At 43.0% G+C, this 14413-nt stretch overlaps 1 protein-coding gene across 3 annotated transcripts in view; it reads right to left on the bottom strand.

The window, feature by feature from the left end:
• The window catches only part of ARHGEF26 (Rho guanine nucleotide exchange factor 26), a 159273-nt gene that overhangs the window by 122374 nt on the left and 22486 nt on the right, over window positions 1–14413 (bottom strand). For all 3 annotated transcript variants that reach the window (XM_090055902.1, XM_090055901.1, XM_090055900.1), the window contains 2 exons: window positions 6041–6097; window positions 2574–2734 (listed from right to left, as the gene is read on the bottom strand). In XM_090055902.1, the coding sequence (XP_089912028.1) occupies window positions 2574–2734; window positions 6041–6097 (218 nt within the window). The remainder of the gene's footprint in view (window positions 1–2573; window positions 2735–6040; window positions 6098–14413) is intronic.

Here is a 14413-nt window from a genome sequence, read left to right as displayed (position 1 = left end):
AAAGCCAGATGAAACAAAAGATTTGAAGAACATTTGGTGAGATCATTTTTTTACTTCACTGTGACCTTTCAAAGCTAGAAAGAAGCCATTTCCCTTTTCTTACCGCTGTATCTTAATATATATATTATCAAAATATGTTTACCTGTGAAGAAACACTACAGTCCAAATTTTAAGTCTGAGCAAGTCTGAGTGACTGAATGTCATAAATTCTGAAAGATACCAAATAACCTCCATTCACACTGAACTTAAATGAGGTTAGAGGAACTCCATATTTCTTAAATCTAGGCCTCAAATAGGATTAACATTACTTAGAAGAGTGCCTTTCATTATTTCTTTTTAACTTTCTTATACTACTCACTTCATTACTATGTTCTTCACTGCTGTATTAAATTTAAGTAGATTTAAAAAGTTTTAAAACTTTATTTCTAGTATTTGCAATTACCATAAGATTCTTAAAAGTTGTAGTTTGATATAAAGAGATTCATCGTACAGTTGGACTTTGGTAAGCAGAATTGAGAATCAAATTCTAAAACTGATCTGGATAAAACCAGGGTTTAAGGATATGGTGCTGAGAAAGGAAAAGAAAGTGAAGAGACAGTGATTGAATTTCCAAACATCATTCAGAAGAGTACATTCAGCAAATTTTTGAGCTAGGTACAAAGAAAATGGGTAATTAGCTCCAATTTCAAGTTGCACAATGAAGCTAATACCTTCTGCGTATGAGGGTGTCTCTACATGTGCTTCAATACATTCTAACTGGAATGCGTCTGAGCAGACTCTGCTCCATGTTCTAATTAGAATGCTCTAGTATCACCTTAGTGTCACATGATAAGCCCCCTTGGGTTTAAAAATGGCTGCTGGGGTACTTTAACTAAAGCTTGTCAAATGAGCTTTAGTTAGTGGCTGGTGGCCATTTATAAATGTGGGGGGGCTTAATACACATGAAGCTGCTGCATTATCATTAGACTGGCTCTCTAAGAACCGCCCTAATTAAAATGCCGCCCCCTCAAGCAGGTGTAGAGGCACCTTAAGTATTCAAATTCACATTGTAAATACACATAAAGCCTCCCTCTAAACTATGTAAGTAGTGAAGAAGAAAGAAAGTTATTGTTTAAATGCAAAAACAAGATAGCAATTTCTACATTTCCAAGTCCATAGTAAATACATTAATCATCTTTCCTGTTGGTGGTCTCAGAATACAAAAGGACAAATCTTCTGCTGATTTAATTATACTCTAAGAAGTACTGAGATTGAATAGATATTAACAAGCACAAAATTTGACCCAACAACTGAAGAATTAACAGACAATTTTATACACAAGTACATTTGTATGCACGCTATACAAAAGGATATCTTTGCTTAGGTACCCATTAGTTCCAGGACAAGCAGTTTGCTGAAAATGCACAGTATTCTCTGGTTCTGGTTTCCTTAAACGGGCTATTTTGCATAACGTATTACTAAGTATATGAAGTTTTTCTTCCATAAAAAATCATTTTAATACCTTAATGTAAAGATTAATCTGTATTTTACCATGTACAAAAATTATTTCTTTTAAGTTAAAATTTTATATTTATTTAGCAGCACACTTTGTCCCACACAAAGCTATATTTAAAACCTAAACTGTTAAAAATGAGGGAACAATAAATCCTGCTAATATACCAAAACACTACATTATCTATTATAAAAGGCATCATCTCACCTTCTGTTTCTAATCAACAAAAAAAAATAGTGTTATTGTTAATTATTTAATAAGTCACTGAATTAAAATGAAAGACAGTAAAGTATAATTTGATATGTTCTTTTCCTAACACACAAACACAAAAAGTTTCATGCTTGTATCTGGAAGCTATTTGATTCTGCAAATGGCTAGTTCTTGTCCCAAAACCAAATAAAGATGCTTCCTGCTAAAGGCCATTTCTACAGGAGAATCCCCACTCTCCTGTTAGAAACTAGGTGTGCATATGTGTTCATTCAATTTCTCATGACAGAAATGTGCCTCCACATGTAAGAAACTCCTCTACAAGAATGAACACCTTATGCTGTTAGACTCCTCCAGGAGTAGAGGATCATGGAGACTGGGGGGGGAGAGCAGATGGGCAATGCTCCCTGTGCTTCCCCAGACCAGGGTAAGCCAGGTCTGAGAAGAGTGCAGGGAGTTTTCCCCTACTTCTGCATTTGCCCTTAGGGATGGGAGGAATGGAGCAGCTGCTGCTCCTCACCATGTCTTCCTTAAGCCGTGATCACCCCAGTCCAGGGAAGGCACAGTGAGCATGGGAAAGAGGGGTGGAGGGGCTGCAGGCTGAATGCCTGTACTGTTCTTTTTCCTTAAAAGATTTCTAGTGGTGGAAACTTCTAAAAAATGTCCATCTCTAGGAGTGAACACCTGTTCATACCCAGTCATGGAATGCAATGCACAAAGCACTAAGTTTTTCCTACTTGAGATAATCCTTCCTAGGCATAATTTAATGCTAATTTATATTTATATATAACTTTTTGAGAAGTTTCCACCACTAGAAATCTTTAACTATATATATGTGTGTATATATATATATAGTTATTTACAATACACTTACTTTTTGCTTGCTTCACAGACATCAGAAATATTGGAGAAAAGATGATGGCTTTCTGTTTTAGTCATTGTGAAACTCAGTTCTTTGGAATTTTTAAACATCCGGATCAGAATCTCCAAACTCAGCAAGTATGAATGTTCAGAAGATATTACTTCAAATATAGCCTGCATAGTAGGAAAAAAAAAATGCTCACTGTCACCAAGTTTTTCAGGGAAGGTTTGCCTTGTAGATATGGAAGGAGGAGCAACAGGTGCTACCCAGCCAGGGCAGAATGGGGCATGAGATGGAGCTGTGAGTGGCTCATACAGGGGGCGCAGGGAAGGGGGGGGGGCCCACCACCGTGTGCCACTGTGTCCCACCACAGCTGTCACACCTGCCCCCCTGGATTTGCCCATGGGGCAAGGGCAGGCTGGGGTTAGAGGTGGTACCAGGCTCTTCCTGGTGGGGGCTATGGGTCAGGGCTGCACTCAGGGCAGGCAGCAGCAGTGCTGGGAAAGGGGGATTCATTGCAGCCCCCTGCTCCCAGCACCGCTGCTGCTGTCCACCCCAAGCACAGCCCTAGCCCAATCCCCCCTCATCAGAAAGAACCTGGCACCACCCCCTGCCACAGGTCCCCCTTACCCTGTGTGCAGATCAGGTGGCCACGTGCCCCCCATACCTCCTGCCGCAGCAGCAGGAACCCCGCCCCCCCAGGCCCCCTGGATAAGCCACTTGTCCGGCTGGGCAATGCCTGCCCCTGCTACTGCCCCAGCCCCACTCCCTCCCTCACTGGGGATCTTGATCTGCCCCCCCGCCCCATCCTTTCCCTCCCCCTGGCTCTTCCTTCCAGCAGACTTAGCAGTCCAACACTGCACTCCTAGCCCTGTGCATGCTGCAGATGTACCCATGCACGGGGCATTTATCAGTGACATTATCAGCCAAATCACTTAAGAAAATCCAATTGCCAATAATGTCAATTTTCCTTTTATTGGCGCCGATATGGACTGATGTGTCAGTGCACCTCTATTCTAAGCATCTGTAAACAGGAAGAAAATATTTCAGAAATTGATGTGTACTGAAGGTTCTACAAATGAATGGTTACACTTGCTAACTTATTAAATCAAATTGTGTTGCCATATATGCTGTGTATATGTTTTTATTTAACTCTTGCAGCTTTGAAAGGGTTTCCACTTTCCAACTCAAGTCTACTGGACTCTACTGCAGATAATCCTTCAAAGCTTTTGAGGGCTCAAGCTTATTTCCTTCAGATCATCTGATTCTCAGAGATTCCAGCTTTTGTCTTAAGACTTGTTCTTGCTCCTTCTAAAAATATCTGTGGCCTTTACAATACAGAGATGCTGCCAATGTACCAAAAGACTAGAGAAGGTTTGTTCTCTTCTCCAAACACCCACCTTGGGATTTATCTATAGAGCTAACAGGCAAAAAAGAGGGATGTGACCAGGAGCCACATAAGAACTCCATTATACAACATATTACTTGAAAAAGTGCACACTTTAAAGCAAGGAGACATACAAAGATAATGAATGATATGCTAAATCCCTGCCTGCTTTAACACTTAGCCCTGAAAATCTATGGAACATGGCCAAATCTTAGTTCTAGCCTCAGTAACGCAGCACCGTTACCTGCTCATGAAGCTAATGTAAGGGCAGCAGTTTTACTAGTTTTCCAGCTTCACCCCAGGTACGCTGCATTTCCCCCAGGTCCACCCACAAAGAAAGGATTTGCTGAAAAATAACTGTGGTGGTCCATGAGTAATTTGTTCCATAACTGCATTTTTGTACTGAAAGGAAACATAAATATGAGCCCTTGTTTTTACTACATTATTTGGAAGGTTCTTTGTTTCCAATTTTAATGAGTACCCTCATGGGCTTCTTTCAGTTTGAGAACAGCAAGGTCATGCTGATGTATTTCAGGGGGTGGGGGGTGGGGAGGAAATCAATCATTTTGCTTTTAGTTGCTTGTGTGATAAATATGAACTACAAATTGGATTACGAATGAGTTAGAGTATTATTCCTCCTGCTATATCCTCAAAACACTTCATAAGACTAAAACAACTCAAGAAAATCTTGGATTCAGTAGACAGCAGTAACATGAAAACAGAGAAGGACTGTTTCTATTTACCAGTACCACTGTATATGCAAGTTAGAAGACTGTTTAACTGAATGACAGTCTGAAATGTAGTTATATATATTGCTTTGTATCAACACGAAGAGATGCTTGAAGCTTGATCACTGATGAATGCTTCAACGAAAACTTAAGAAACCAGATATATTCTGCAGTTGTGCGCATGGTGTTGCTGAAGTACATACATTCAAGGTTAGAATCTGATGGCAATTCGAAAGAAAAGGATGAATTAATTCCTTCTTAGATCAGCCTATTTATAGAACTATTTTCTTTGGACAAAACATTCACAAAGGTTTAGCATAGTAACTTGAGTTGCAGTAAGCAGTGCTCGTGAATATTTGTTATTTTATTCTTTTAAGCCTCACCTAAAAAAGTGGAAAATGAATTTTCCCTAAGTTTTCATATGGTGATGAGTTAGTTTGTTACCTGAATTTCTATCCTGTTTAAGATAAACAACACACATGGAGAACATCATACCAACGCCACATACCAGCATCACTTCTTCCTACGATTTATTCTTTTTCTATTACTAGAAGCTACCTTCAGTTGGATAATAGCATTGGCCAATGTAAGGTTTTAAACTTGAAAGACACCTCAAGGACTTGCTCTCTCTAAGGAAGTGCAAGTTGATGGGACTTCAGGGGGCCATGGATATGACTCCCAAGGGACTGAAGTAGAATAAAAGAAGGCTCAGCGTCTCTTCCCCCTACTTTGTCAAAAGTGAAAACAGACAAGAGGTAGAGTGCAAGCGGCCATGAAAATGAAAACCAGTAGATGGATCAGTAGATGGATGGAGCTTTTTTTTTTGGACAATTACATGTCTGTAGAAATGCTTGTTATTCATCAAGAAAACATTGATATCCTCCAGAGAGCAAATAAGAAACCCACAGTGATGGGTGAGTCAAAGGAGAAAATGGGCTTTATACTAATTTCCTATGTTGACATTACAGAAAAATGACCCACATTCTCAACTAAAAGTGGGGAAGGAGTATCGTATAAATAAACTAGTTACAGCTAATTCTAGGCCTGCCATAGTAGAGAGAAGAGGAGCTTTTGGGCTGACTGATGATGACCACTAAATGGCCACCCACCACTGAGAATTCACTGGAGCACAGCATACCCCAACCAGCCAGAGCAGGCAGAGGGTCACGCAGGTTACATATGCAGGATATCCAGAATGGTTTTGCAGCCCCTTGCTAAGGGAGAAAATTCAACCTAGTCTCTTGGGCAGCAGATAATAGAACTAGAATGCAATGAATGGCACAAGCAGGAAATAAACAAAATATCAAATTAAGCATACTGTATAATACTAAATAAGCAAGAATGAAGAATTCTTTAATGAGTACCTCTTGTCTCTTCCTTTCTTCCTGGCTGATTGTTTGAGACAATCCATTTCTTTTAACCTGAAAGACAAATTTTATTTTTTTTTAATATTTGCTTGTAAAGAACAATTTTTCTTTTAAAATTATACACAATGATATCCAGAACAATTCTAACAAACAATGATTCAAGTTTTGGGCTAGACATTTAGTGGCCTCACTTTCATTCTAGTTGTTAGAAAATCTTGGCCACTTCCAAAACTCAGCATTTGATTAAAAAATTAACAAAACAAAAATGAAGCATACCATCCCATACTACCACCACCAAAACAGTACATATACATATGCTAATTTCCCCTTCTCCACCCCCACTGCTGCGCCCACCCCGCCCCAACAAGGTCATAGAACCCATGACATCAAATATGACTTATTGATAGACCCAAATATTTTTTAAGTTAAAATTTCACCCCACTACATGCACAAAGACTACTACAGCTAAGCCATATGGGCTAAGTACAGACATTCAAAAAGCCGAAGCCTGAATTGATTCAATCTTTGCAGGTCAGTCTAATCTGTGTAGACTAAACTAGCAAGAAAGTGATCAGACATTCACTTTTGATTCCAGAAATGCAGCCGCATGTCTGCAGTGGCCCAGGCTAGAAGCCAGGAGGGTGCTACAGCGAGTCCTCCCTTCCCTTCTGCAGCAGTCAGAAGGCTAGAGGGAAGCTGAGCTGAGGGGAGAGGTGGGGGTGAGGTGGGGGAACATGGCCACGTCCCAGCAGGCCTAAGTATGATTGGGGAGGGTTTTAAACCCCCACCTTGTCTGCAGGGACTCCAGCAGGGGTGTGCCTGGAGAGAGAGGGGGGAAGAAGACCTTGCCAGGCTTTGGGGGAGGGGAGGAGGAAGAAGCATAGCCAGAACCTGGCCCCTGGCCAGACGCCAGCCCAGCATGGCCCCATAAGGCAAAGTGAGCAGGGAGTGGGTTTATTCCTCCCCTCTCCCCCAAGGGACCCCATTCACTGTCTGCATGGCTAGAACAGAGCAGCCCCTGTCAGGTTCCCCCTGCCTCACCACTCCAGCAGCAGAGACATAGCCAGACACTGGCTGGCATGGCCCCCTGATGCAAAGGGGGCAGGGAGGGGGTTTATTCTTCCCCCGCTCCCCTCTCCATAAACCAGTTTGACCTCAGTTCAACCAGGTTCGTCTTAAACCAGTTTAAGCCATTTTGAAACTAGTATATGTGCACTGAACTTCTGTTATGTTACAGGTTTAAACTAGTTTCTGATCACTTAAACCAGTTTGTGTATAACTTCTGTCCCTAGCCCTAGAATCAGGATACTGTCACCTTGAAAGAGACATTACATGACACCCACAGGTTTTGTGCAAACAAATATTTGTTGTGCAAATCTTTTTTTATTATTATTAAAGTACTCATTTTGAACATGCAGTTTACTTGAGTTCAATTTTTGAGGCCTGCCTGAAAATTTGAACTAAAACGTTTTGAAATGTGAAATATATTAAACCAATACCATCTTTCAGTGAGATTGTACATTAATTAAAAACTAATACTGGATGAACCCTGTATGTATTTATGGTAAGTACAATGCCATTAAATCACCCAAGACCAATGCTAGCTTTATGATTTCATCACCAGAAATCTAACCTCTCGCCCACTGAAACCCTGAACCCACATTGTTCTGTCTTCATCCTAGACAAATCACAATCCTGACTCTTAGTCTATCCCACTCCATTCTACCTCTCTAAGTCCTACCCCTGAATGTTTGACACTATTCACTCCATCCACTCTTCTAAGTCTTCTTGATACCTCAAGGGTCTAGGGTTAATCACCATGAGAAGCAATTTCTTTCTGCCCTTCACCTACCCTGCAGAATTAAAAAGATTTAGAGGTGAAATGACTTACAAACTACTGCTTGCCTGGTTTAGAGGAGAAATATTAATACAAATAATATCAAAAACAGCACCATGGTTTTATGCTGCATATAAGTAATTAAGTACTGTGTATTCAAATGAATAAAATTTCAAATATGCAGATTGCAGGCATGTCATTATTTGCATGCAAGCTGCAGATTGCCAAGCCTTAACAGGTAGAGACCTCTCAAAATCAAAACGCTTTAAATTTTTTTTCTAGATACAGATTATGAAGACTTATTTTAGTCACTAAAAAGTTTTAAAATGTGAATTTGTCTAAATATTACAAGCAAAAAGTTTGTGTCACTTAAAAAAAAAAACAACCCACCAAAAAAACCCAGTCTTACAGAACAGAGACAAATCTCCAAAACTAGAATGATCAAAACCTGAAAATGCAGAACATCTGAGAGAGATGAAGAAGATACAGAATGTTAATGTTGATTATCTAATATAAAAATCACATAAGCAACAACTTCTTATTAGAAACCTATTTTCTATTTGGATTAATTGAGATAATAAATTAAAATAATTGACCTGTTATTTTTACAAACAAGAAATTATCTGAACCAAGAAAGAAATTAACCATCTTATATTCCTTCCCTGCTAGGACCCTGTGTAAATAGTATGCAAGTAACTCTTTTTCATTCTTCTGTTACTTCCTGTGATAATGGATCATGTTATTTATTTCACCAGAGGCAGTCTACTGAATTTCATAAACATTCCAGACTCACTGCCAGTAGGTGCATGAAGCCAGAGACTCAACTTCTTTTCTAATGTAAGAAGACTGAATGTAAAGCTTGGAAAGTTGAAATGCACAAGCTTGGTCTTAACCTCTGTCAAGGATTTCTCGTCTAAAAGTTAAGACTATACAACCATTTCAAACATGAATTTTCGATCTACTAAAGACAGTAACTCAAAATGCTATTCTTTTCAACTTTAGAAAAAAACATGAAAATTTAACATTCAAAGCAGGAAAAAAACCCCAAACAAATCTGTGAAGGAGTCTCAGGGAGATCTAACAAGGACCCTTGGTTTATGGAATTCATTTTAACTCTGTGCAGTATAGGCATAATGATACGTTTCCCTCCAGAGGTGTATACAAGATAAATCAATACAGAGCTAAAAAGGTTTTTTCCCCTCGGCAAAGATGAATAACCTCTTGCAAGAAAGAAGGGAACTTTTTTGTGGACACCTCTCTCAGAGAGTGGAAGAGACATGCAAAGTATCTTGAAGGCAGACAGACAGAGAGTAGGAGACTGGAATATGGAAGAGATGAAAACTGCCATGGTGTATTACATGGCAGGATGTATAGTTTTTAGCTACAAATGAAAGGTAGTTCTGAAGCAGGTCGGTCATGACTGACAAACCTCACCTCCTTCTACGACCAGGTTACTTACACCTGAATAAGGGAGATGAGGTCAACATAATTTACTTGGACTTAAGAAGGCTTTTGACTTGGTGTCTCATGAGGCTTTCAAGGTAAAACTACAAGACTATGGGCTCAACAATTCAATTGTCAGATGGGAGGAAAACTGGCTGTGAGGTCAGACACAGAGAGGACTAATTGAAGGATCTGCGTCGACCTGGCGGAAGGTAGCCAGTGGGGTCCCCTAGGGTTCAGTACCTGGACCAGTGCTTTTCAACATCTTTACCAACGATCTGGATGTGTGGGTGAAAAGCATTCCAGCAAAGCTTGCCAATGACACTAAGCTGTCGAGGAGTGTGGCCATGCATCAGGGTAGGCTGACAATCCAGGCAGATCTAGATAGATTAGTTAGATGGGCAAACCAGAACCAGGTGTTGTTCAACACTGAGAAGTGTAAAGTGCTTCATCTGGGGAGGAAAAATCCTTAACCAACACAGGCTTGGTAGTGCAACACTAGCTAGCACCATGCCAAAAGGGACCTGGGAGTCATAATTTGCCATAAAATGCATATAAACTGCCAGTGTGATGCCACAGTTAGCAGAGCAAAAATTATGCTGGCATGCATCAGCTGATGTATCTCCAGCAAAACTAAGGAGTTTCTACTCAGCATTGGTGAGGCCGCAGCTGGAGTACTGCATCCATTTCTGGGCACCGCACTTCAAGAAAGATGTGGAGAAGCTCAAGAGAATCCAGAGAAGAGCCACTAGTATAATTAGAGGCCTGAAGAGCAAGCCATACAAGGAAAGGCTAACAGATATGGGACTGTTCAGGATACAAAAGAGAAGACTTTGGGGTGATTTGGTGGCAGTTTACAAATTCATCAGGGTGAACATCAGAGGCTAGGTGAACAACTATTCAACAAAGTGCCCCAAGGGAAAACCGGGAGCAACGGTCATAAACTTCTATAAGGTTTCAGACTAGATACAAGGAAAAACTTCTTTACGGTTTGTATGACCAGACTCTGGAATAGACTCCCAATAGGGGCGGTCTTCAAAAGGAGACTGAATGCACACCTTGCTGGGGTTATTTGACCCCAGCAGTCTTTCCTGCCCAGAGCAGGGGGGCTGGACTCGATGATCTCATGAGGTCCTTTTCAGCCCTAAACTTCTGTGAATCTGTGCTCATGTGTCTCAGTTGTGTAGGGATCATAGAGACAGCCTTTAGGGAGAAAAAGTCCAGATATGTGAGGACAGCATCACTGTGAGTAGGTCAATACTACGTATAAAGACAATGGGCATGTCTACATGAGCAGTTAAGATGCATGAATTAACTTTGGGGCTTATTGCTTCACGGTTTATTGCTCTCAGGCATGCCATTTGAATATGCACCAGGTTTATTCATATGCAGCATGTTGAACTGGGACAGAGCAGCCCTGACTGGCAGGGGGCCCAGTGAAGCCAGCCTGGAGCTGTTCCCCCCCAGCTCAACGTGCTGCAGAGGGGCTGACTAGGGTACAAGGATGTTTCACTGTGGGGCTAATTGGCAGGCAGCCCCACGCCTGCACTGAAGCCCCAGTCAGCCAGGGCAGCATCTACACATCCACCGCTACAAAAGTTTTTACTCTGCAGCAGGATAGTACTTGTATTTACACTGCATTAAAGGACAGTGCTTTAAGTATTTACAAGTACTATCCTGCTAGGGAGTAAATTAGTATACTCCAGCCTAACAGTGGCACATGTGTAGATGTGTGATGCTTACTGCCCAACCAATTAGTTAACAGTGTGGTAAGCGCCTCAGGTAGATGTACCCAGTGACTGTATATTTGAAGAAATGAAAGGAGTGCTCCAGCATCTGAAGTGTAAACCGTGTCAGCCACAGGACCTGAATTCTTGGATTTCTTCCATGGGTTGTTGGCATCCGCACGGAAGTAGTGTGTAGATTTTGTTGGGACTTCCTATTTTCCTGACATCTGCTTGGGGATTAACAGGTGGGTCCTGGAATCAGGAAGGAAGGTCAGCTTATAAAATGTACTCAAACACTAAACACAATTTTATACACCCCCCAAGACGCATTTTAATTTTAATTTTCAAAAACCATCTCTTTCAAGATGAAAGTCCTAAGTGTTTGTTTTTGCTGTAAAGGACCAAGCTGAATCTCTATATAAACAGGAAGCTGGGGTTGATCTATGACCAACAGCAAAATGGAGTATGCGGCCTTTTTTGAATTAACACTTTAAGGCTAATAAAGTACTAGGAAATGTGATGGTGCTTTTATTTTGGATGCTGTTGAAGGTTTCTAAAAATATTCAGACACAGGAAATACCTATGAATGCATCCAAGAGAGCTCAATGCTTCCTGTTAATACAAGTGACTGTAAGTTTCCAGTGAAGTTGTTACAATAATCACGGTATTAATTTTCCAAAAACTGCAGTTGTCAGTCATGATCATTTTTTTGGTGCTAATTATGGGTAAGTGATTATTCCTGGTGAATGGCCCAATCCAATAGCATAAAAATGAGTGGACAAGAGGGCATAAGCCCCAGGCACAGCCTAAGTGTGTGTGTGAGGTGTAGGGCAGGTGCCTAACCTCTCTTCCTCCAACCCTGCATCCTGCTGTGGATACTCTATCAGTGAGGAGGGCAGAGCAGCAGCAGTGACATGTGCCCTGGGCGGGAATGTCACAGTGCAGTAGAAGTGGTCAGAGGTTCACTGCTTTGGAGGAAAATGTCACCTCCTTTTATTGCCATTGATATTAGGTGCTTAAAAGGTTGCTCAACATATGCCACCATCTTTTTCGATGTTGACATCTCCCCCTCCAGAAGCCAACTTGCCCATTACTCTAGTACCATCACTGTCCAGGGTATAGAACTAGCCAGTTACACCTCTAGCCTGGTCTTGTACTCACTGGGCGCATCCATATATGCAGGCACATGTGCTTGCAGCAGCTCAAATAGCAGTGGCACAAATGTATGCCAGAGATTTGTGGCTTAACAGATGTGGCTGAATGTGCTCTTTGGTGTGGGGCAGGTTGTGCCACTTGGAGCCCTGCCCAGCTCCTCCTAGATCTGTAGCTAATATAAAAAGCTGCCCTGGTGAGCAGCTCAGAGCTACTTGCTCTCAGGAGCTTCTGAGGCCCACCCACTTGACATATGGGGACACTAGCCCCCTGTGCCGGCTGGACTGCTGCAGCATCCCTGACCTAGAGTGGCCTCAGCAGCCCGTACTCACTTCAGCAGTCTGGCAGTGAGGGTTCCTGCCTGGCTGTGACTTGCCGCCACCTGCGACAGCATCTGCCCCCTTGGATCTGCAGCCCCATGTCTGCATACCTGTCAGACTTGGATAGGGACTGCATGGCCTCCTAGACTGTGGCATGGGCACTGCAGCAGAGTGGGTGGGGGTGGGTATAGGGGGCATGTAGGGTGTGTGGGTGGGGAAGATGTGGGGGATGTGGGGTGTGTTGGTGGGTGTGGAAGGGAGGTGGACAGTGTGGGGGGTTGTCCTTTAGTGCACAGCCCCCAGCACCGGCAGGAGCAGCCAGCCGGGCCCTTGGGGCCATGGCTTGCTGCAGGTACAGCCTCACAGTGGTGCAGTGCAACCTAACCCACAGTCTCTACATGGCAAGTGGATCCATCCTAGCCCAGCCCAGCCTGCCCCACTAGCCTGCGGCTTTGAACACCACCAGGATGGCTCCTACTACCACCCATGGCTCCTGTCCACCCATCGGGCTAGGCCAGGTCCTGCTTCCAAGTGCCTTGTGCACTGTTGGGCTGGGCCAGCTCCATGGAGGCAGGACTTGACCCAGCCCAATGCATAGACCCTGGGTGTGGTGCTGGGAGCCAACGTGACAGCAAGAGCAGCCCGGTTCTGCCCAAAGGCACATGACACTGGGCCAGGCCAGGCCAGGCCAGGCCCACACTATGTGGCACAGGTGACATTGGGTCTAAGGCAGCCAGGGGCCGTGCTGCACTGTGGAGGGGTGGGGCTCTGCCAGCAGTGGGCCCTGAGCACTCCACAGCCACTGCTGCAGGAGGGCTGTGCACCATGTGGGGGGAGGTGGGAGACCCACCCCTCCCAGCAGTCCCTTCCCCATGCAGTTCCCCCCACACAAGCACAGCCCCACCACCTGCGCACTGTTCCTCACACCTGACACCCACAGTCCCCCCACACACAATCCCCTTCATGCCCACCCCCATGTCCCTATTTACTGGGGACAGTGCCTGGGTCCAGATCACTGCTGCAGCCTTACCCCAATCATATTTGTCCCAGGATGCTGAGGCAGCATACTGGGGTAGTAGGGGAAGGGGGTAGGCATACGGATGCTCTGACCAGGTGCCAGAGTATCTCTCTGGAGGATCCAGCCTCTGGTTACTTCAGGGCATGCTCTAGGAGGGTACCCTGAACCACGTTTTTCACCATTTTTTTTTTTTGATACCGGGATTTCCCTATCAAATTTAGAGTCCACTGGGAACTAAAAAAACATGTTTTGTTCCCAGTGTGCCTCTCACAGTGTCTCAGACTGCTTTGAGATGCCACAAGAGGCACGTGTGCGCTCATCTGGATGCGCCCACCAATATCAATGGCAAAACTTCAACTCATTTCAGTTTGAATTAGGACTGGGCCCAAGAGAGTACAGAACTATTCTCAGTAAATGAGCTGAAGAATTCAGTTTTCACTTGTAGTGAGGCAAGAATATTTTTGCTCCAGTAGTCCAGAAATGATGAGTCATTTTACTTGTTAGGGTCTCAGTCACACATTTTGGCAGATCAAATTTATAGCTTCACCATCAACATTGAGGACAATCGGATGCTTCACTGAAAGTATTCTAGGCTGCCTATTATGGAAGTACTTATTTTTTTACAGAAAGGAGGAGCTATCCAGGGCAAATTTCACTCTTTCCCTGTAGAAAACCCAGTTTGGAATATAGAAATGGCTGTACTGTATCAGACATGAGACCCTGTCTCTGACAGTAGTCAACATAAGATGCCCCCTATATTAACTCTCTTCCTGATCTCTAATAGTTGAAGGTTAACTTAAACCCTGATGCAAAAAGCTTATAATTACAGGTAATTTTGGCAGGTACATGTATCATACGTATTATAATAGTACC

Source organism: Crocodylus siamensis, chromosome 6 (genome assembly GCF_052110815.1).
Source record: "Crocodylus siamensis isolate JL-2025a chromosome 6, ASM5211081v1, whole genome shotgun sequence".
NCBI classification, from domain to species: domain Eukaryota; kingdom Metazoa; phylum Chordata; order Crocodylia; family Crocodylidae; genus Crocodylus; species Crocodylus siamensis.
This window is presented reverse-complemented; position numbering and strand designations above follow the sequence as displayed.